Source organism: Engystomops pustulosus, chromosome 6 (genome assembly GCF_040894005.1).
Source record: "Engystomops pustulosus chromosome 6, aEngPut4.maternal, whole genome shotgun sequence".
Taxonomy (NCBI): Eukaryota; Metazoa; Chordata; class Amphibia; order Anura; family Leptodactylidae; genus Engystomops; species Engystomops pustulosus.
In genome coordinates, this window is record NC_092416.1 from 21,212,684 (window position 1) to 21,235,127 (window position 22,444).

The 22,444-nt window shown below is 44.1% G+C and overlaps 1 protein-coding gene across 1 annotated transcript in view; it reads left to right on the forward strand.

Annotated features, from left to right (window-relative positions):
* The window catches only part of HPN (hepsin), a 29,955-nt gene extending 8,322 nt beyond the window's left edge, over positions 1 to 21,633 (forward strand). The window contains exons 3-15 of the mRNA XM_072155100.1: positions 9,448 to 9,521; positions 11,562 to 11,642; positions 12,017 to 12,115; positions 12,334 to 12,375; positions 13,889 to 14,018; positions 14,380 to 14,502; positions 15,561 to 15,601; positions 15,869 to 16,034; positions 16,120 to 16,310; positions 18,803 to 18,898; positions 18,976 to 19,118; positions 19,411 to 19,575; positions 21,193 to 21,633. Of these exons, the coding sequence (XP_072011201.1) occupies positions 11,627 to 11,642; positions 12,017 to 12,115; positions 12,334 to 12,375; positions 13,889 to 14,018; positions 14,380 to 14,502; positions 15,561 to 15,601; positions 15,869 to 16,034; positions 16,120 to 16,310; positions 18,803 to 18,898; positions 18,976 to 19,118; positions 19,411 to 19,575; positions 21,193 to 21,231 (1,251 nt within the window). The 5' untranslated portion in view covers positions 9,448 to 9,521; positions 11,562 to 11,626 and the 3' untranslated portion in view covers positions 21,232 to 21,633. The remainder of the gene's footprint in view (positions 1 to 9,447; positions 9,522 to 11,561; positions 11,643 to 12,016; positions 12,116 to 12,333; positions 12,376 to 13,888; positions 14,019 to 14,379; positions 14,503 to 15,560; positions 15,602 to 15,868; positions 16,035 to 16,119; positions 16,311 to 18,802; positions 18,899 to 18,975; positions 19,119 to 19,410; positions 19,576 to 21,192) is intronic.
* The last annotated feature ends 811 nt before the right edge of the window (positions 21,634 to 22,444 follow it).

The following is a 22,444-nucleotide window of genomic DNA, read 5'->3' on the forward strand; positions in this document are numbered from 1 at the left end:
GCAAAACGGTAAAAAGTCAGGAAACCCGACGAAAATGCGGTGTTCGGACCCTAAGTAAAAGTGCCCTAGTGTGTACATACATGACGTTACTTATGCTGTACTGATCCTGAGTTACATCCTGTACTATACACCAGAGCTGCATTCACTATTTTACTGGTGATGTTCCTGGGCTCAGAGTCTATATAAACTTTGTTACAGCTGGATGAGTTGAACCCGGTGTTACTCTTAAGGTGTTGAGGAAATGTGAGTTTTCTTGGTAGTTTAGGCACCATGCAGTGGACTGGATGGTGAGGAGAAGCCTGGTCCTAGCTGGGATGATGCCTAATGACATGAACGGCATGAGGTGCTGGACCTTAAAAACAAGACATGGTGACCGTGGAATCAGACTTGTTCCTCAGCTAAGAGGACAGATATTCTGCAAGGTTTAGCTCTGGAGTGACGGACAACAAGTTGGGAGCTGGGAAAGAAAACCTGAAGTTCTTTCTGCCAGGAGCGAGCTCGTACTATGGGAAAGAGGAATACAGATTTTTCCCGGAACATTTATAGATTAAAGCATGGCGTGCTCCATGGCAAAAAGGGATGATCTTCTAAACCTATCAACAGATGCTTCTAGACATTTTAGGTAGTTTGCCAGGGGGAGCAGCAGGAAGGGACTGATGGACCCAGCACACTTCCTACCCAGGAGAGTAAGGCTCAGGAAACTTGTTAAGCGGGACCTGGTCAGACGGAGTCTGAAGGAAATGGTTCTAGTTGCCGTTTTTAGTAGTAACACCCCTGGACTATTGTGGACTGACACATCGTAAGAACACAGATTTTTGCCTATTATGGAAACACAGCATTCCGGGGATACAGATAAGAAGACAAGGCATTTTAGGGTTAACCCTTTATCCCTACAAATCTGTTTCAGTTCATCTGTATATTAGGGCACACAAGGCATCCCAGGAATATTGATACATTGAAAGACATTTTCCTTGAGGAATGGTACAAAATGGTTTTAGACATGGAATGGTGCTGGTTAGGAGATCGGCAGAATTATATAATTGAACCCCATAAGTTACTAAACTTAAAAACTGATATCATTTCCAATTTGGTGCAAGAACAAATCTGTAGTACTTCTCACTATTAGTTTACACCCCGGTTGAGCTTTGCATTAATCTTGCTACACCTTGGAGCTGGGTGTGCATTTCTAGTGTTGTTCGAGTGATGGAAGGCTGAATATGATGTGATAACATCCAGGAGTTCCATATATACCCCCTCCTCCAGTACTTATATTTCGGTTGTGCTTATTGCTGTGTATTCTGACCTTTGCTTTGTGATTGACTATTCTTTTCCTCACAATTCTGTACCTCGCCAACATCATGGTTTTGACCTGAATGGACTGACTATGCTTGTGTCTTTCTGCCTGACTTTCTATTTGTTTGTTGTCTGTATAAATAGCCAGAGTAGGGACTGTCATCAAGTTGCCCCATGTGTTTAAGAGCAGAGTAAGTACCTCTCCCCCGTTGTGACAGAATAACCACCCTGTACTACACTAATCTGGTATGGAGACCATTTGTCAATAAAGTTTGCCGGATGCAGAGTCTAGCCTACTCTTTGCTTTCAGGAAAGACCAACTAATTTGTTTGTGGTAGAGAGAGTATCGTGCATAGGATTACAGTACTCAATTTATAAGGTGGTTGTTAGGATTCAGGGGCAGTGGACCCACTGTACCACTGCGGACTATGACATAAGCCGACACCTGGGAGTGGAGTCTAAGTGTCACCCGGTTTTCACCAGAGCCCGCCGCAAAGCGGGTTGGATTCGCCGCGGTCTGGTGCCACCAGGCCGCTCCACAGGCGTGACTTTGTCCTCGGTTGCACCCAAGGTGAGTCGTCAGGCAGAACAGTGGTTGGGGACAGGCAGGAGGTCGAGACAGGCAGCATAGGGTCAGAGTCAAAGGCAGAGCAGGAGGTCAGGGCAGGCAGCAAAGGAGCATAATCAGGGATGGAACTGGGGTCACAACGGAAATTCACAAGACGAGTGCTAGGCATAAGGGACAAGCTTTCTCTGTCGCAGGAGCACCCGTGACAGTGGTGTGTTTGGAATAATAATGCTCTTATGGCTCAGTTCTGTCTATAAATGAAATACCAAAGAATACAGGTATATCAACTTATTATATGCAAAGCCCCCCACAACAAACAATACCTACCTATAAATAGACTATGCAAATAGTATCATCAATACATGAAAGGATCAAAAAAAGACCACTCCAGTCCATAATTCCAATTCATATAAAACAAAACAATAAACAATCATAATCACTAGGATTTAAAAACACCCATTAAAAAAAAGTAGTCCAGATGAAGGTCCCACATAGAAAGAAGAAAGTATACATCAAATAAATTACGACTAAGCAGCCGGAATAATGACCACATATAGCGACAGTGCTAGTGCATACATTCAATTTATGGACAAATACCAACCAGACTGCATATTGGACCGAGGAGCAAAAGATAAGCACACCACCACAGATCCCCAACAAGCGTTTCACCATCACTTTTTCAAGGGTCTCTTTTTGTTTGTCATTTATTTTGTGCACATACCCAGAGTAAGTACTGTCATCCAGTTGCTGCCGGTGGTTTAGCACAGGGCCGGACAAGTAGGCAGGGACAGAGGTTCTGGGTAAGCTCTGGGCCTGTGCATCTTCCCTAGCATTACATATATGGTCACTGGGGAAGGAAGGTTTGTTCTTCACTCAAGACATCCCAGAAATATTGATGAACTGAAACAATTTCCAGGTTTCATGGTTGGGGTCAAGTTTGGTGTTTGGCTGAAGTGTTTTCTTTCCTCCTAAGTTTTATATTTTCTCTCTTATCCACAGAATATTTTTGGAGGCAGCCATAAAGGGGTATTTATATCTTTAAAGTTTATAACATCCAAGAGGTGGTACTTATTCATATTTCGAGACCAGAAGTCTCCCGTTCCTGTCTCCTTGATAACCCGAATTGACAGATGTCACGCATGCACAAGATTCTTAAAGATGGCATTTTAAGCAGTAACCTATTGACCCCAACTGTATCCTAAGTCTTAATCGTATTGGCGTTCTGAGGACACCAATACGGTAGAAAGAAAATTTGAATTGTAGCTTCCTTCCAGGGTCCCCTGAAGAGGAAGAATCAGGGGACCCAGAACTGGAGCTCCAACCACAATACATCTCTCTATTCATACCTTCTCGCTTCTTGTGTAGTCCTGGCAGCCAAGAAGGTGTTGCTTTAGAATAGTTTTGGAGGGCAGGAGGAAACCTTGAGTCATGTCTAGCAAATTTTGTGCTGGGGTGAAGCCCTGGGTGCCCACAGAAAGGGCTTTGAGTGCCACCTCTGGCACCCGTGCCGTAGGTTCGCCATCACTGGGCTAGACGTTAGGGGAGTAGTTAGAGGACCTCCGGTCTATGGTCAGGGGTGGATCCAAATGGATATGTCACACGTACAAAAAGATCATCCCTTTAAGGCATTTACTTTCCATTCAGTTTTCTTAAATTGATGAACAGGAATAAATAGAAGAGACTGCATTGTTATGTGTTACTCTACTATGTCACATTATACATATATATTACAGTGACTATATGAGCCCTGGTTACACCCCACAGATCCAGGACCTGCGGATCCGTGTGATGAGACACGCTGTGTGTTCATGGACATATGGCAGAGTGACCGCTCACAATCAGGGGTAAAGTCCTACTAGAAACTTTTCATCTTAAGCTAATTATTACCCATAGAAAGAACTGGACAACATGGTGCGGACATCTGTCTGGGTGCAGCTGACACGGGGAAAACACTGATGGACCATGAGAATTACAAGACCCTACCAGTCCTCTAGGCCCCACTGTGACAGTGACCTCACTGCAAGAGTCTAATATAACCAAGAGAAGAAAAGTAATCTTTATAATGGATATTTAATAAAAATGACTTAATGTAATAGTGAGTGCAGCTCTGGAGTGTAATACAGGATGTAACTCAGGATCAGTACACGATAAGTAATGTCATGTATGTACACAGTGACTGTACCAGCAGCAGAATAGTGAGTGCAGCTCTGGAGTGTAATACAGGATGTAACTCAGGATCAGTACAGGATAAGTAATGTCATGTATGTACACAGTGACTGTACCAGCAGCAGAATAGTGAGTGCAGCTCTGGAGTGTAATACAGGATGTAACTCAGGATCAGTACAGGATAAGTAATGTCATGTATGTACACAGTGACTGTACCAGCAGCAGAATAGTGAGTGCAGCTCTGGGGTATAATACAGGATGTAACTCAGGATCAGTACAGGATAAGTAATGTCATGTATGTACACAGTGACTGCACCAGCAGCAGAATAGTGAGTGCAGCTCTGTGGTATAATACAGGATGTAACTCAGGATCAGTACAGGATAAGTAATGTCATGTATGTACACAGTGACTGCACCAGCAGCAGAATAGTGAGTACAGCTCTGGAGTATAATACAGGATGTAACTCAGGGTCAGTACAGAATAAGTAATGTCATGTATGTACACAGTGACTGCACCAGCAGCAGAATAGTGAGTGCAGCTCTGGAGTATAATGCAGGATGTAATTCAAGATCATGTTTGGGTGATGTTGTAGTGGCACTTATCAATTTCCAACCTTTCCAGTGCTGCCACCAAAGCCTTTTCACCAATAAAGGATAAAGATTGACAAATTTTGTACAGAGAATGTGGGCACTAGAATAGAAACTGTCTCAGATTGTTACAGAATATATAAACAATATATTTAATTTAATTGGCTTATACCGATACAATGATAAACAACAGTGGTTAAAGACCAATGTTTAAAACGGTGATTTAAAAAGACCAATGTATAACACAAGAAATCTGCATATGTTTTCTGGATATGATGTAGTCCAAAAAATGTTGCTTGTTCTCCAATGAGTCATTAATCTTTGTGTTCGTACATAAAAGGAGATAAAATTATACATAAACAAAAAAATGAAACATGAAACCTTTTTCCAAGGTACCTGCGTAGAATTCTTATGGAGGAAAAAACAGAGATAGATCGTCACATATGTTTAATGTGTAAGGTCTATGTCTGTTATATAGCACATATACATTGTGGTTTGTGACCAAGGGGTAGATATTCCTGGAGGTTTGTGCTTTCAGGTCATAGGGCCCTATGCCTGTTGCACACGTTTTGGTAAAAATAGAAAAATAGAAAAATGCTAAAAATTATTAATAAAAGGTTATTTCTTGAGCAGCTTTTAATCTTTTGAACAACTTCAATCTTTATATGGTACCATTTCAATTTTGTAATATACAACAGTCTACTATGTCGCCTGGCACTCACGGTTAGTTGATATTCGGCTGGGTTGGTGTTGGTATTCCTTAGCGGGGCTATGTTGTTTTCCCCGTGGCTCCTGCTTTTCGGATCCCCAGTTGTACTTGTTTTACCGTTTTGGGGAACGCCGTGTGAGATGTCTCCAGACTATGCTGGCTGGGTTCGTTCTTTGCTCCGCAGTGGTGTTAGGGACGCCGTTGATGACGCTGCTGCCTGGCTTATGGATCGTGGATTTACACCTCCCGCAGCCCAAACTAGCTGATCCTGATATCAAGTGATCTCAGCGTTTGTAGTGCGCGCGGCACTAAAGATGTCTCTGGCTCAGGAGCGAGATTTAGTTTTTCAGAGGGATAGTCCACCGGTGTAAAATATAGATGTTGTAAGATTTATAGCTGCTCAATTTTGTGCTAGACGCGTTTCGAAGCGTAAAGCTTCTTCTTCAGTAGCTTGATTAAAAATGTGGGACACCCGGTTTTCACCAAAGCCCGCCACAAAGCGAGTTGGACTTGCTGCTGCGTGGTACCATCAGTTCGTTCCACAGGTGCGACTTGTCCACGGTGACAGCCAAGGCGAAGTACAGAAACGGAAGGCAGGTTCGTGGTTTGGGACAGGCAGGAGGTCGAGACAGGCAGCACAGGATCAAGGTCAGGAACAAAGCAGGAGGTCAGCGCAGGCGGAACAGGATCAAAGACAAATACAGAGCCGGGATCACAACGGGAAATCCAAACACAAGCGATAGGAAGGGACAGAAGTTTTGTCAACAGCATGAGCACGAAGATGCGGTGGGGAATGCTGGGAGAGACCGGCTACTATGCACTTTCCAGGGGACTGGCAGCACCAATCAGCGGTGTGCTGGCCCTTTAAATCTTCGAGCGCCGGCGCGAGAGCCCTAGGAGGCTGGGACCGGAGCTGGAGTGAGGACGCATAAGTGGCGCGAGCGTGGTGCCGGCGGGCATTGAGGGGCACGGATCGCAGGTCGCGGGAGCACCCGTGACAAATAGCTTGGTTCTTGCTCTATATTTATGAATGGAACTGAATTCCGGTGCTGTATTCATGTCCTGAGCGTGATTCTACTGCTGTCTTGTTGTATGGAGCCTGGTTCCGATGCTGTGTATGATTTTGTAGGATTCTCAGTTCATGTATTTACAGAGCTGTAATTCTGTACAGAGCCTGGTTCTGGTGCTATATTAAGAGTCTGAGCTTGATTATGATGCTGCATTTATGTACTGTGCTATATTTATTTTAAATAAAGAGGAGTCACTGTATGTGCTAAAATTTGGAGGAATCCTTGTGTATAGTAACTCATACAGTATATGCACCTCCACACATTTATACACACTTACATACAGCATATATACACAGCATACCCTCATACAGTGTATACAAACATGTATATACTCACTGTCAGGCAGTCTTCTAATGCCGGCGATGGGGGTGGGGAGGTATAAGAGGCTACATATATGATTTATGATTGCATGCAGCCCAGTAGCTGCTGAACACACGGGGGAAGTAGTGGGGCAGAAAGTAGAGCTCCCATCCCACTCCCCCAATATCTGATCAGCTGACTCAGCTGTATACTGTGGATGATGTGTAGTGTTATATACATATTATGGTGTGCACACCCCCCATTCTTTAGTGTGGCAGGTCAGTGGTTGGGCCCCCTGACACTGCGGGCCCCGTAGCAGCTTCTATGGCTGTTACCACTGTGGTTACACCCCTGCTCTCACCACTAGAGGGAACTATACTGATATCCATGGTGTCATTATCTTCAATAGAACACTAAAGGGGACACTTCTTAGAAAACTAATCCTCTGCCCTTATAGGCGCAGGCTGTAGCACAATTCCACGCCAGCCTGGACCTGGTGTTGAACTGTCCCACTAATGCCACTTGCCAGATCTATCAGGGGACCCCTAACACCACCGTATGATACATCCCCCCATTGTGTGTTCTCAGCCCAATTTTACAAATACTTAATATACAGTAATTGTTTGCAGGATTCCTTTGTGCAGGTAGTTTTGGATACAAATTAGTTTTGTAATACAGACACCTGGGGGAGGTGACCATCACACCTTATGCTTTGTTCATTCTATTAATTACTATGACGTCTGTGTTTTTTTTTTGGGGGGGGGGGGGGCACTTTTTTGAGGTTCGTCCTGTTGAGTAGGTGGCACCAGTAACGTCATTGTGCTGTCAATGGCCCCACCTGTGTTGTATAGCTTCCTGTGACTACCCCACAACCTCTGTATAACCAAGGTCCAAGGACTGCACCAAAATATTAATGCCCACTATTACCCTGTACTATAAACCATATTACACCTGTTTCCAGCAGCCCCCTCCCTATAGTGCCCCCTTTTCAGCAGCCCCATTCTTATAGTGTTTCAATTTCTGCATCCTCCCTCTTTATAACCCCCTCTTCTATAGCCTCCTCCTTACTGTGCTCCCGTTTCTGTAGCCCCCCTTGATAGTTCCCTCAATCCAATTTTCCAATAGAGAATTTTCTGAATATTTGGTTATCTTTGAAGTGTAATATCTTCTTTAACCAGTAGAGAGCAGCAGAGCATCACCATAAACCTGTGTATACACTGCAGTAATTGTAGCTGAGTCAGCAATGGAGAATATCACATTCCTGCCATTGTCTGTGTCCATTCACTCATCGCTGGTGATAAAGACCAATATCTCACCAGCAAGAGGTACTACAGATCCCAGCAAGCCCTACTATAAACAATCAGCTTCCAGCATGTTCTACTAACAAACACCAGAACATGGCAGCACCAGGTCTGGATGGTGAGAGCTGAACTATAAATTTCAGCCATAGATCATCATCTAGCACAGTCCTCATGGAATTACCAGGAGTACAACAAGTCCCAGCATGCAGGGTCAGTCATCTGTGAAATCAATGGAAAACCATTTTGATAAGGTTGGATGGGTTGGATAGGATTCCCAGTTTGGCAGGTGGATTAGAGACAGGTAAGTGGATAAGTGAGCAGCATGTAGGTGGGCTGCAGGCTGAAGGGCAGGTGGGTAAACAGCAGGTGGGTGACAGGCAGGTAATGGGAGGTAGGCGCCTCAGGTCAGTTGGCAGCCATTTGGGTAAGCGGGAGGTTATTTGGCAGCAGTTTGGTGAATGCCAGGCAGATAAGCGGCAGGTGGGTGAATCGCAGGTGGATAAGCGGCAGGTGGGTGAATCGCAGGTGGATAAGCGGCAGGTGGGTGAGTGGCAGGTGGAAAAATAGCAGGTTAGTGGGAAGCAGGTGGTTAAGCAGACAATAGGTAAGCAGTAGGTGAGTGAGAAGCAAGTAGTGGAGCGGCAGGTGGGTGACAGAAGTAGCGGAGCGGCAGGTGAGTGAGCAGCAGGTTAGTGGGTAGCAGGTAAATAAACAGCAGGTAGGTGAGCAGGAGGTGGATAAGCAGCAGGTGGGTTAGTGGGAAGCAGGTGGCAGGTAGGTGATTGGCAGGTTGGTGAGCAGCAGGTGGGTGAGCAGTAGGTAGGTGAGCAGCAATTGGGTGAGTGGCAGGTGGATAAGCAGCAGGTGGGTTAGTGGGAAGCAGGTGGCAGGTTGGTGAGCAGTAGGTAGGTGAGCAGCAATTGGGTGAGTGACAGGTGGATAAGTAGCAGGTGGGTTAGTGGGAAGCAGGGGGCAGGTAGGTGATTGGCAGGTGGTTGAGCAGTAGGTAGGTAAGCAGCAGGTGGGTAAGTGGCAGGTTAGTGGGAAGCAGGTAGATAACCGGCAGGTGAGTTGGCAGCAGGTGGAATGTACATGATCCCAGTTTGAGTTTGTCTGATAACCGGGAAGTGAATCCCCTGTAAGTGGGTTTGGGGGATGGGATGAGGTGTGCTCTCCCCTCCCCTGGTGTGGTCCGGCCTCTCATCCCCCCTCCATTGAGCACATACCTGCCTCACCTGATCCCTCAGAACACAAAGTCACTTGTCTCACTGCACTGGACGTCTCTCCTTCCTCCAGGTTCAGGATCTTCTTTCTTCTAAGAACTTCCCGTCTTCTCCCTCGGCCTCTTTCCTCCTTCATCCCCCCTGCAGACGGTCACTTCCTCATCGTCCCCTCTCCGCAGCCATCGCTACTTCTCCATTCTCATATGTCCTTCTCTCTCTGTCTTCCCAGTGGAATGGTCTCCTCGGACCCCCGACCTCCTCGCATGAGATTTGAGGGGGAACAGGCAGCAGAGATCCAGTAAGGTAAGAGAGACCTGTCCTGTTACAATGTATCAAACCGTGTAGTAATGTCTGCGCCATAGAATCACAGATTATCCATATTAAAGGGGTGAGGGTTTGAGTGGGGGGAGCCCCATCAATCATGAGAACAAGGACCCCAAGTCCTGAACAGATCTGCTGTCACCGCCTGCCTGTCTATCATTACAGTGAGTGACACCCACGTCCACAAATACAATTATATTTAGGCGATAAAATTTTAGACCTCAGTTTTTATGATCATTCACACACTACAGGCTATTCAGTCTAGGGATATTGTCAGGCTATCCCTAATGCTTAAAGGGGTTGTCCACATTCGGCAAATAATTGAAATTGTTTTTGTAATAAAAAGTTATACTTTCTGTATCAATTCCTCAGTTTTCTAGATCTCTGCTTGCTGTCATTCTATAGGAAGCTTCACTGTTTACTTCCTGTGGATAAACACTTTGCCATGTGGACAGGGATCAAAGAACCAGGAATATAATGAGCTGTGCACCTGTGTGACATCACATGACCAAGTATATATAACGACCCATGCACCTGTGTGACATCACATGGCCAAGTATATATAACAAGCTGTGCACCTGTGTGACATCACATGAACCTGGATATTATCTGCCGTGCACCTGTGTGACATCACATGACCCGGGATATTATGAGCTTTACACCAGTGTGACATCACATGACCCGGGATATTATGAGCTTTACACCAGTGTGACATCACATGGCCTGGGATATAATGGGCCGCGCTACTTTGTGACATCTAACAGGCTGTGCCCCTGTGTGACATCCATGAACAAAAATATGACGAGCCATACACCTGTTTGACATCACATGACCAAGTATATATAACAATATGTGCACCTGTGTTACATCACGTGGCCAGGGATATAATAAGCCATGCACCTGCGTGACATCACATGACCAGGGATATAAAGGGCTGTGCACCTGTGTGACATCACATGAACCTGGATATTATGTGCCTTGCATCTGTGACATCACATTATCCTGGATATAACAGGCCGCACTACTTTGTGACATCATATGACCAGGGATATAATGAGCCGTGCATCTGTGTGACATTACATGACCAGGAATATAACAAGCCGTGCACCTGTGTGACATGACATGACTAGGAATATAACAAGGCGTAAACCTGTGTGTGACATCACATGACCAGGAATATAACGAGCCGTGCACCTGTGTGACATCACGTGACCAGGAATATAACGAGCCGTGCACCTGTGTGACATCACATGACCAGGGATATAACGAGCCGTGCACCTGTGTGACATCACATGACCAGGGATATAACGAGCCGTGCACCTGTGTGACATCACATGACCAGGGATATAACGAGCCGTGCACCTGTGTGACATCACATGACCAAGGATCGGTTTATATCCACAGGAAGTAAATAATGAAGCTTCCTATAGAATAACAGCAAGCAGAGATCTAGAAAACCATGAGGAATTGATACAGAAAGTATATTAGAAAATTATATAACTTTTTATTTCACAAACCATTTGCTGAAAGTGGACAAACCCTGTAAAGGGATTGAGTCCACCATAGGGTCACATATAAACTAAACCTATGGCCTTTAGGGTCAAATGTCCTGCATGAAGAAGATGTAGTTCATAAGACAATATTTACCGGAATGCAGAGAAATCTCCATTTCTATGTTTATGCAAATGAGCATTTCAGTGCACTGTGGGCGGGGCTGAGTAGTCCGTTGCACCCTCACTTTCTGTATATCTGGGCATTTTCGAGATTTCGCATTTCTTTATCATAGATGTTGGAGGTACAAGAGAAATTCTCCTGCTCCCTTTCATTCCCTACAGAAGAGTCGCCGCTTTGTGTGTATTAAATTGTCCGTGCCTCAGTCTGTGCCCTTTGTGTTTAATTTGTATCTTGCGGATGAATAATCGGAGGACTCATTAATTTGTGTGGGAAAGAGGACAATGAGTCTTTTATGGATGTTCTGCAGGTGGACGGACGTTACACAGATAACTCATATCTTGGTTTCAGGGCGTCTGGACATCCAGAAGGACGTATTGTACTTTCCTGTGATCTTACCTGACCCGTCCTCAGAAATGGTACAGAAGGACGGTGAGTTGATAGGACGTGTTGGTGATTTTCTATTTTTACGACTACGCTTGAATTGTAGTATTGCAGTTGACCACTAGATGTCAGCCTAATGCATTCCATTTCTTGGCGAGCCATCTTGCTTTACAGCATGCTGTGAAGATGATGTGTTATAAGCTGTATCACCATATTATGGCTAGACTTTTTATAAGATCACTGACCATTTAAGATCCAACAAGACCTTTCATATTATTAAGATTTAATCTCTCTTTTGATGAGATCCAACCAAAAAAGCAGTCGTAGAAGTAAAATGGACATTCCAGAACCAGGGTCGGTGCTAGATGTTTGTATTTTGGTGTCTTATATGTAATATTTTCTTACTTGTCTTCTGGCTGCAGTGGGTAAAGGTTGTCACTGGACCCCCTCGAGGATTTTTGGAGTGACCATCTGCCTTTTCATCTCGCTGGCTGGCATTGGGGTCTCAATTTGGGCCCTGGGTAAGTAGATAAAACCTTCTACTAACTCAAGTGTTTACTCAAAGAATTCTGTAAATTCCGCTTTGGAATGTGATTTTTTGTTACTGAGTGCATTGCCTCATATGATTAATGTGTGAACCTCCTGATGAACAAGCACCGAGTTATAATATAACTCTACACCCCACCGAGAGCCTTGTCTGATCCCAGCACCCACCTCTTGTTTTTTGTTGTCTTCACAGTGACGTATGTGCTGAGGAATGAGAACTCGAATCTCTATGCAGGTAATTTATCTTCTCACAAGCATGGAAAGGATATATGGCCCCTTTTTGATGGACCTTTTTAGGGCATTCAGGGAGAATGGTTTCTTGATTAAGACTAGACTGTACAGAGATATGATGCAAAGAGAGCTCTTGCTATGGAGGACTATCGTGCCAGTCCTGGATGGACATCCTTTATCTAGGTCACCAGGCTTGGTGGACAGCCTCAATGTTGTAGATCTCAAGTCAAGCTTCTCCTGAGAAGACTCGTCTAGTTACCTTTTCAGGGCATCCAATAGGGACTTCGTAAATAAGGACTACTCGAGAAGGTGGAAGGAGGATTTATCAGCTAATGGACACCTTGGCTAAGTCCATGCGACATGTATAGAAGCTCTCTGAGACAGCTCCCCCTGAATGTTCATCCATGCCAGGTCCTTGTGTTCATTGGTTAAACTACTACAAGCCACACTCTTCAAAAACTCTCAGCATAGACAGAGAGCCCTGGAATGACCTCCACAAGTCTTAGGTTCTTAGCATGAAGTGTTTGAATTCACAAGTCAGGTTTAAGCCCCTCCAGCTGCTTTTTATTTATGAACTGGAGGAGACCCTTGTACTACCAAAGTAGGACCCAGAAAGTCAGGAGAAACAAATGTTACAAGTATAGTTGAGCGAGTATACTTGTCCGAGCTTGATGCTCGTTCGAGTATTAGCGTACTCGAAATGGCTCGTTGCTCGGACGAGTATTTCGCCCGCTCGATAACGAGCTTTCACTTAAGTTAACACAGTGAAGAACAGTGAAATTTAAGGATCATTTAAGTGAAGAACACAGTGAAGAACACATTGCAGATGTTTCCGTACATCTGATAACTTATCAGAAGACAGAACGGTGCAGAACGGTGATCTTCACAATAGTATATGAATAACAATATGTGTGAAGAACACATTGCAGATGTGTAACACGGGTCATTCTCCTTTTTGAAGTTCCACGAATATTCCATTGATTAAAAAAAACGAACAAACAGGACTGCAATATTATTTCTCAATAAAAGGACACATTTTATTGGTCCCCTTGAAAAATGCTCGAGTCTCCCTTTGACTTCAATGGGGTTCGTTATTCGAGACGAGCACTCGAGCATCGGGAAAAGTTTGACTCGAGTAACGAGCACTCGAGCATTTTAGTGCTCGCTCATCTCTAGTTACAAGGATAGGCCCACCAAGACACAATGGACACAGATGCCCTTATAATACTTGGGATGTTAGAAGTTCCTTTCCCAACCCATTGGAGCTCCATTTTACTCTTGATTTTTATCAAGAACCATCTTGGAGGGAAATTAATCAGTTGATCCTTCATCGAAATGATCACACAGTTTTTTGTTTTTCAATTGAGGTTTGGTCACATGATTAATCCATTTACTAAAAATGTGTAATCCATAGAATTTTTCCCAATTCATGAAACAAGGAGACATCCGCCTTCCTAGCAGAATCACAAAGTTGTATAATCTTGAAGATCACTTTATATTCTTGCTCAATATTTCAGTCCAGGTGAACTCTCCAGATCATCGTCTCACCGTGTATGATGAGCGAGAACACAAATGGCGGCTGGTTTGTTCGTCTTTAGCCAACGCAGAAGTGGCGATGCTAAGCTGTGAAGACATGGGCTTTATCAGGTACCGTAGGTTTCCACATGTAGTTTTCTTCGAGAGTTTTACAAGACTTGATATTAAGATGTTTATACCAGATACCAAATGCTTCTTTAGGGCTTCATTGGAAACTCTCAGGTCTCATCTCAGATTTTTAGTATGGACCTTCATAGGACAACCCTATCACAGAGGTCCAAAAGTAATATAAAAATAAAAACGGTCAGATACGAGGGTCATTTTAAAGGCAAAAATATGTGTAGGTGGATGTGAATGTAGCTATGGAGCCCCACAACTTGTATAGATGGTTCTGTTTGGTGTTGTGACAATGCTCTATCATGAATTATTAAGAGTGTTGGAGTCTATTGTATTAAAAGCCGTTTTGTCTTAGGTCCATGGGCCACCAGGTGCTTCAAGTGGAGATTGCGGGAGCCAATGGTACATCGGGATATTACTGTGTCCAGGAATCTCTGTTACGTAGCGCCAGAAGACTTCAAGATGTGCTGAACGTCTGGTCAGTGTCTGTGGCCCTGAGTGCTAAAAAAGTTTTCTCTTAAAAGAAAGTCCAATTTCCAGGTCTGCTTGTTACTGAACACCAGTTTATATCACCCCTATGTTACCCGGTCACATGGAATCAAATACCTGACCCAATGAGAATTGGATAATGGAGGACAATAATATCATGTGGTTCTCCCACTTTTATACCATATGTGGTCTATCTATTAAGCCTCATGTGGTTGGAGGCATGGAGTATCCAAACTTCTCGAGGATAAATAGGGATTTGCAGCCGGTATAGTTTAATGTCCACTTATAAACCCTTGTGGCCATCACGTGGTACAATCCCTTCTTTATGACCCCCACACTGCATATGGTTCTCCTTGTGGGCCCACACTGTATAATGCCTCCTCCTTTAGTTTCCATGTTGTATGATGCCACCCCAGTGGCCACGCACACTGTATTATGCCCCTTGTGACCCCTCACACTGTATTATACCCTCTTGTGACCCCTCACACTGTATTATACCCCTTGTGACCCCTCACACTGTATTATACCCCTTGTGACCCCTCACACTGTATTATACCCCTTGTGACCCCTCATACTGTATTATGCCCCTTTGTGACCCCTCACACTGTATTATGCCCCTTTGTGAACCTCACACCACATGATGTCACCTGTTGTGGCCCTACCCTGCATAATGTCCTTGTGTTGTATCTATAATGTACACTCCGTATCCGGTGCCCCCACCACCACCACCACCACTTTATAATGTACATTCAATGATCTTACCCAACTTTTTAGACCAGAAAAATCTTTTAGAATAAAACATTTTCTGAACCCCAATCCGCTACAGCAGCTCTCCTACTCCTCAACGTGTCTGCTTTTGCCTGAGCTTCTGCCTGCCTGACACTTCAAAAATCTTAACTACAGTGAGCTCCCCCTAGTGGTGACAGCAGTGTCATAAGAAGAAATGGGTTGAGATCAACCTGAACCTATAACTTATACTGTATATGTATATATATGTCTACATGATACATTATAACAAATAACCTCAATTTTCTATTTCCCCTGCAGTGATTGCCCCAGCGGTCAGTTTCTCTCTGTCCAGTGTCAAGGTAACTTCATGATTTGTCACCTGGTTAAATACCAGGCCGGGTACATTGGTTTTGGTTCTTTCCAAAATGATATTGTGTGGAACATCTGTCGGACTTCCACATTTGGATAAAAAATTTTATTACTTCACATCTTTTCCGAACAAATTTAGTGCCCAAAAGTTTGTTACTTACTGTTATGGGCTTGTATTTCTCTGCTTGCTGTCAGTTGGTGGACTGGAGGTCTTTAGCCTCTGACATCTGTGACCTTCCTCTCCCCTATCTCCACAGATTGTGGCCGGAGGAAGATGGCGGTGGACAGGATTGTGGGGGGACAAGACGCCGCCCTTGGCCAGTGGCCGTGGCAGGTCAGCCTGCGATACGATGGTGCGCACCTCTGTGGCGGCTCCCTGATATCCAGTGAGTGGGTGCTCACGGCGGCTCACTGCTTTCCAGAGTAAGTGCTCAGAAGTCTGTGTAGGGATCGGTCATATCTGTGCTCGGTGCACTGCCTCATTTCTATACCCTTACTGTATCCTCAGGAGAAACCGTGTGGTGAACCTATGGACGGTGTTTGCCGGGGGGATAGCACACCTCTCCCCCCGCGGGTATGTGCACAGTGTGAAGAGCGTTGTATATCACGCCGGATACTTACCCTTTATATACACAGACAGTGAAGAAAACAGCAATGACATAGCCTTGGTGCACCTACTCACCCCACTCACACTCACAGGTAAGTCCCAGGACCTAATACCACAGCTGGGGGTTGAAGTCATTGTCTACTTAAACAAAATGATGGCCTTACTTTGTTCTTTCTCTACCTTCTAGCACTCTCACCCTGCTTCTGAGTAGAGATGAGTTGACCGGAACTTTAGAATCGAACATATTACTTGATGGGTGTCCAATGAGCATCCAATCAGGCAGCTTTACGTCCCTAGCAACTAGGCATGGCTGTGATTGGTCAGTTGTATTCACCAAGTGTCCATCTGACCAGACACAGCCATGACTAGTTGCTAGAGGCGTTAAGCTGGCTGATCATAAAGCAACATATCTGCGTTAGGTGGAGCTGCCAAAACGGAGGATTCGGAAACCTAAAGTTCATGTCCGTGTATCTTTACCTCTAAGATGCCTCTTGTGCTACTTTGTATTATGTCTGTGATGAGTTGTAAACCTACGACCTCTACAATGCGAGGCATCAACTTTGGTTAGTTGCGAACTCATATATAAGTATAGTCAGGATTTTCTTAGCCCAAAAGCCTTAACAACAATGTTCTTCATTCTGGACACAAAAGGGGCACAATCCGATCGCATGTGCCAAAATCCCAGGGCAATTCGGCGCAATTTGGAAATATTCAGGAAACCCGACAAAAGTGCGGCGTTCGGACCCTTAGTAAATGAGGCCCAAAGTATAGAGACACATCTAAAGACATACCATAGAGAAGAACATTGCTACCAAGGCTTTTAGGCAAAGAAAATCTTCTTGGGCACATGGTTTACACTTTGTTGTTGCTCCTACCATAGATTTAACTTTGAGCAGAAGATAAGGGCTGTGAAGCACAGATACACAGAGCTCAGAGCACAGCAGTGTCGGTGCAGTTTTTCTCATATTTGCATTACCATTTTAATGTTGTGGCAGACAGCTATTGCTCCTAACGTCTTCATACACTTGTCAGATCATGTAGCAACAGGGATTATTGGGAAAGTTCTTGATAGACAGCTCTGATTGAAGAGAAAGATCAGACCTGTTGAAATTTACCAGCCTGATCATTGTCTTACATACATCCGCATTCATAGGAGGGTCAGGGGACCCCATATACAGTAGATGGCCAATTCATTGATAGTCCCGCCATATTCAGCAGTTTCATCTCATGTACATCTCATGTGTGCAGTCTGCTGCAGATCATTCCTCCTCAAGAACTTAGGTCATGAAACGTCACGATTGGAAGGGATTACATTATTACTCCAACGTGTCAGGACTATATTATGTTACATATAGATCCTGATGGATCCGATTTCCTGCCATCCAGCAATGTAGTCTTTGTATACGTAAGCCAGGGCACTAAATACTACTTTCTGCTATGAAATGAAAGGTATTATGTGCATGCTTATTATTGTCATTCAGCCGAACCCTCATAGCTAAGGTTTCACACCATGTTTTATTGTGTAACACTGATGAAATGAAATAAGAAAGAAATGGTCAGTATGAATGTCCTCCACCAGCAGAATAGTGAGTACAGCTCTGGAGTATAATACAGGATGTAACTCAGGATCAGTACAGGATAAGTAATGTCATGTATGTACACAGTGACTGCACCAGCAGCAGAATAGTGAGTGCAGCTCTGGGGTATAATACAGGATGTAACTCAGGATCAGTATAGGATAAGTAATGTCATGTATGTACACAGTGACTGCACCTGCAGCAGAATAGTGAGTGCAGCTCTGGAGTATAACACAGGATGTAACTCAGGATCAGTACAGGATAAGTAATGTCATGTATGTACACTGTGACTGCACCAGCAGCAGAATAGTGAGTACAGCTCAGGAGTATAATACGGGATGTAACTCAGGATCAGTACAGGATAAGTAATGTCATGTATGTACACAGTGACTGCACCAGCAGCAGAATAGTGAGTGCAGCTCTGGGGTATAGTACGGGATAAGTAATGTCATGTATGTACACAGTGACTGCATCAGGAGCAGAATAGTGAGTGCAGCTCTGGGGTATAATAAAGGATGTAACTCAGGATCAGTACAGGATAAGTAATGTCATGTATGTACACAGTGACTGCACCAGCAGCAGAATAGTGAGTGCAGCTCTGGGGTATAATACAGGATGTAACTCAGGATCAGTACAGGATAAGTAATGTCATGTATGTACACAGTGACTGCACCAGCAGCAGAAGAGTGAGTGCAGATCTGGAGTATAATACAGGATGTAACTCAGGATCAGTACAGGAAAAGTAATGTCATGTATGTACACAGTGACTGCACCAGCAGCAGAATAGTGAGTGCAGCTCTGGGGTATAATACAGGATGTAACTCAGGATCAGTACAGGATAAGTAATGTCATGTATGTACACAGTGACTGCACCAGCAGTAGCAGAATAGTGAGTGCAGCTCTGGGGTATAATACAGGATGTAACTCAGTACAGGATAAGTAATATATATCTATATACAGTATGTGTATGTATATACATGTAATCACTGAATTCTGTCTTCTTCTAGAATATGTACAGCCGGTTTGCCTTCCAGCCCTGGGACAGCAGATTGTAGATGGGAAGGTTTGCACAGTTACTGGATGGGGTAATACTCAGTATTTTGGTGAGTGATCGGGAATATTAACCGTATATTATGTTGAAAATGCATGTACAGATGGTAATAATCCATTGTATGTTCAGGCCAACAGTCGGACATCCTGCAGGAAGCGTCGGTGCCTATAATCAGCAATGTTGTCTGTAACCAACCAGAGTATTATAATAACCAGATCACAGGGAAGATGTTCTGCGCGGGATACTCCGAGGGGGGCATTGATGCTTGTCAGGTGGGTGACCTCATTTGATTGAGCAGGTTCTTCTTGGTGGGATATCAGAACTGTAGTGTGATTTCTAAGCCAATCGGATGTCATTTAAGCCCCTCCTACCATTTCCCGTGAAAGAAAAATACTGCAGTTTCATCTCCCTCCTCCCTCTTCTACTCTATAGCAGGTGTCTGGTTAATACCATAGTAGTCAATGAGAGCAGAGGGAGCTAAGAGCACAGCAGTGTTAGAACCAGCTCCCAGTGTACCATATCCCAAGCTTCCCTTCTGTAATGGCATGTATATATTGTATACAGGGAGACAGCGGAGGGCCCTTTGTCTGTGAAGACACCATCTCCCGCACTTCAAGATGGCGTCTATGTGGAATCGTGAGCTGGGGAATAGGCTGCGCACTGCCAAACAAACCAGGAGTCTATGCCAAGGTGGACCAATACCAAAACTGGATTTACAGAGCCATGAAGGTCAGAAACTTGTGTTCAAAACAAAAAGATAGTGGTGGAGGTAGTAGTGGTGGTGGGTTTGGGTTATAGCAGTTCTTTCATTTTTCTGAAATGGAGGTGGTGGATGGGAACTTGTTCTTTGGCCTAAGAGTCTTCTGGCCACCACTGAAGTGGAAGATTCAAGTATTGAAATTCAACACTCCTGTTCCTTCTCTTCAAGACATTGGGGCAGATTTACTTACCCAGTCCCGTCACGATCTTGCGGTGCGTTGTCTGCGCCGAGGTCCGCCGGAGTTCACCTTCTTCTTCCCGGTGCATGTGAGTGCTTGATCTTGCGACAAAAATCCGTTTTTAAATTCCGCGGTTTGTCCGAATCCGTCGGGTTGTTCAACAACCCGCCTCCCCCACTCCCGTCCCCCGATTTCTGTTGCGTGTAAGCCGGTGCCGATGTGCCAAAATCCGATCTCGTGTGCCAAAATCCCGGGGCAATCCAGCGCAAAACGGAAATATTCGGGAAACCCCACGAAACTGTGTCCGACAGACCCTTAGTAAATGAGCCCCATTGTCTTGCATGTGATTGTAAGGAGGCCCCTACACATAATATATTTGATCACGAGTTTTTGGTTTCTTTACACTAATATCTATAAGAATCTTAATTGCCCCTTCCATGTAGAGTTGAAATATCCACCTGAGTAAGAGGTAATCCTCTGGTGGGCCTCGGTTGTGACACATTGTAATTGTGTCAAGGTCCAGCAGAAGACAACACAATTTGGAGGTAACTCAAACAACAAATACAACACCACTGGGCTACTGTTTATGGGTTATTGTTAGAGTTGAGCGAGTATTAGCATACTCGGACCGGCTCGTTGCTCGGACGAGTATCTTGTCGGCTCGAGATCGAGCATTAAATTAATAAAATACAGTGAAGAACAGTGTTTGCAGTGAAGAATTACACATTACACATGTTTACAGATGTTTTGCTTGTAAGAACACATTGAAATAACACTATTCTTCACTTTCCAGGTGTGCGCGCGTGTCTCCCGCTAAGTTCGGAGATGTTCGGAACATCTGGAAAGTGAAGAATATTGTTCTTTCAATGTGTTCTGCACTTAAATGGTCCTGTATTCATTGTTTTTATCCTATTCTTCACATTCCAGATGTTGGTGCACAACTCCTAACTGAGGAATAGTGTTATTTCAATGTGTTCTAACAAAGAAAACATCTGTAATGTGTTATTCTGCACTGTTCTTTTAATGTTTTCTTTCAGTGAAAAAATGCTCGGGTCTCCCTTGACTTTAATGGGGTTCGTTATTCGAGATGAGCACTCGAGCATCGGGAAAAGTTCGTATCGAATAACGAGCACCCGAGCATTTTAGTGCTCGCTCATCTCTAGTTATTGTTCATTTAGATCTTTTTAATTATATGTTCTACTTGCACTTGCCCAGGTCCTTTACAGATATAGGGGGGACAATCGTCATCAACACCCTTGGTGGGAATGTACGACCCCTGCCCAACTCCACGGAAATGTTCAAGACTTGGACATCTACACTAGTGTAGTAAAAAAATCCCATCAAAAAGTTGGCCATCAGCTATTTTACATAAATATTTAGTTAATTTTTTTGTTACTTTGATCCACAGACCAAATCAGAAGACACTGGAATCTTTGAGATGCAATGAAGATGGATCAAGACCTACAGACTGGAGAGACGGGACAATTCTGGACTCAATGTCTGGTGCAAAACGAAAAAAATTTGGGAATGTTTTCTTTTTTTTAGCAGCATCGGAAGAACTTTTAGTGAGGGCCGTATGAGTGTAACCTTCTCTTTCTCTCCTCATTATGCCATGATGAGATTTTACATCAAAAGCTGCTACAATGTTACTTAGTTTCCAAGAACTCAGGTGTTTGATTCTACTTCCAGCCATGACCATCATCGTAGCTTTGATATTTTCTATAAATATTGTTTAAGTAAGTATCTAGTATGGGAGGGCTACAAAACTGAAAACTGTTCCATCTCATCAACTATTTCTGTTAATGTCTTAACCCGGCACTCAATGAAAACGTGTATCATCTTAAATTTCATGAAGGAACTGGTTGGTTGGACTCCAGAATTCAGTATTCCATGGTCTGTTGAGTAGTTTTATATGTTGTTTCATCCTTTTTATGCTAGAGATTGTCCAATGGCTAATGGTTGTATAAACTGATTGGTTGGATGACTCCAAAGATTACTAAGTAGTGTGATTGACCATGGTCTTCCTGGTTGGGTCATAATTGACTAAGTACTAAGCTTACTCTGGAAGGTAAAAGTGTGAAGTTGAGTTTTTGGTGGACCACCCTTGATAGTAATGACCCATTTTTGGGTGGTTGGTACTTGATTTTTTGATGAAGAAATAATGGAAGAAGTGTTGATGATGAAGACTCCTGGAATATTTTACAAGAGTTTTGGTTCGGGTTCACGGTCAAGGTCAGTAATGGTGAACCCATGGCATGGGTGCCCCAGGTGGCACTCGGAGCCCTCTCCATTGGCAATCAGGTGATCACCCAGCACAAAGGTCACCACACTAGACTTAAGGCCTCCTCCTATAGTCACAGAACATGCCACATAGTGATTCTTCCTGTTCAGGTGACTCAGGAGAGAAGCTACTTCCAAATTTCTCTTGCTTTCGACTGTATTTGTGTCCTCAGGACACCAATACAATTGAAACCTGTGACAAAGAAGGGAGCGATAAGTTAATGTTCGTAACTTTGGGTAACTTGGGTTTTGATTGTGACTAGAGATTCTGAGTTGGGGAGTGGGTCTCAGATCTGAAGTTGTCCTGTTTCAACTTGGTTCTCATGGTCAATGATGGTATTTTGAAGAGAGCTTTCCAACTAGATGATATCTCCTGTTCA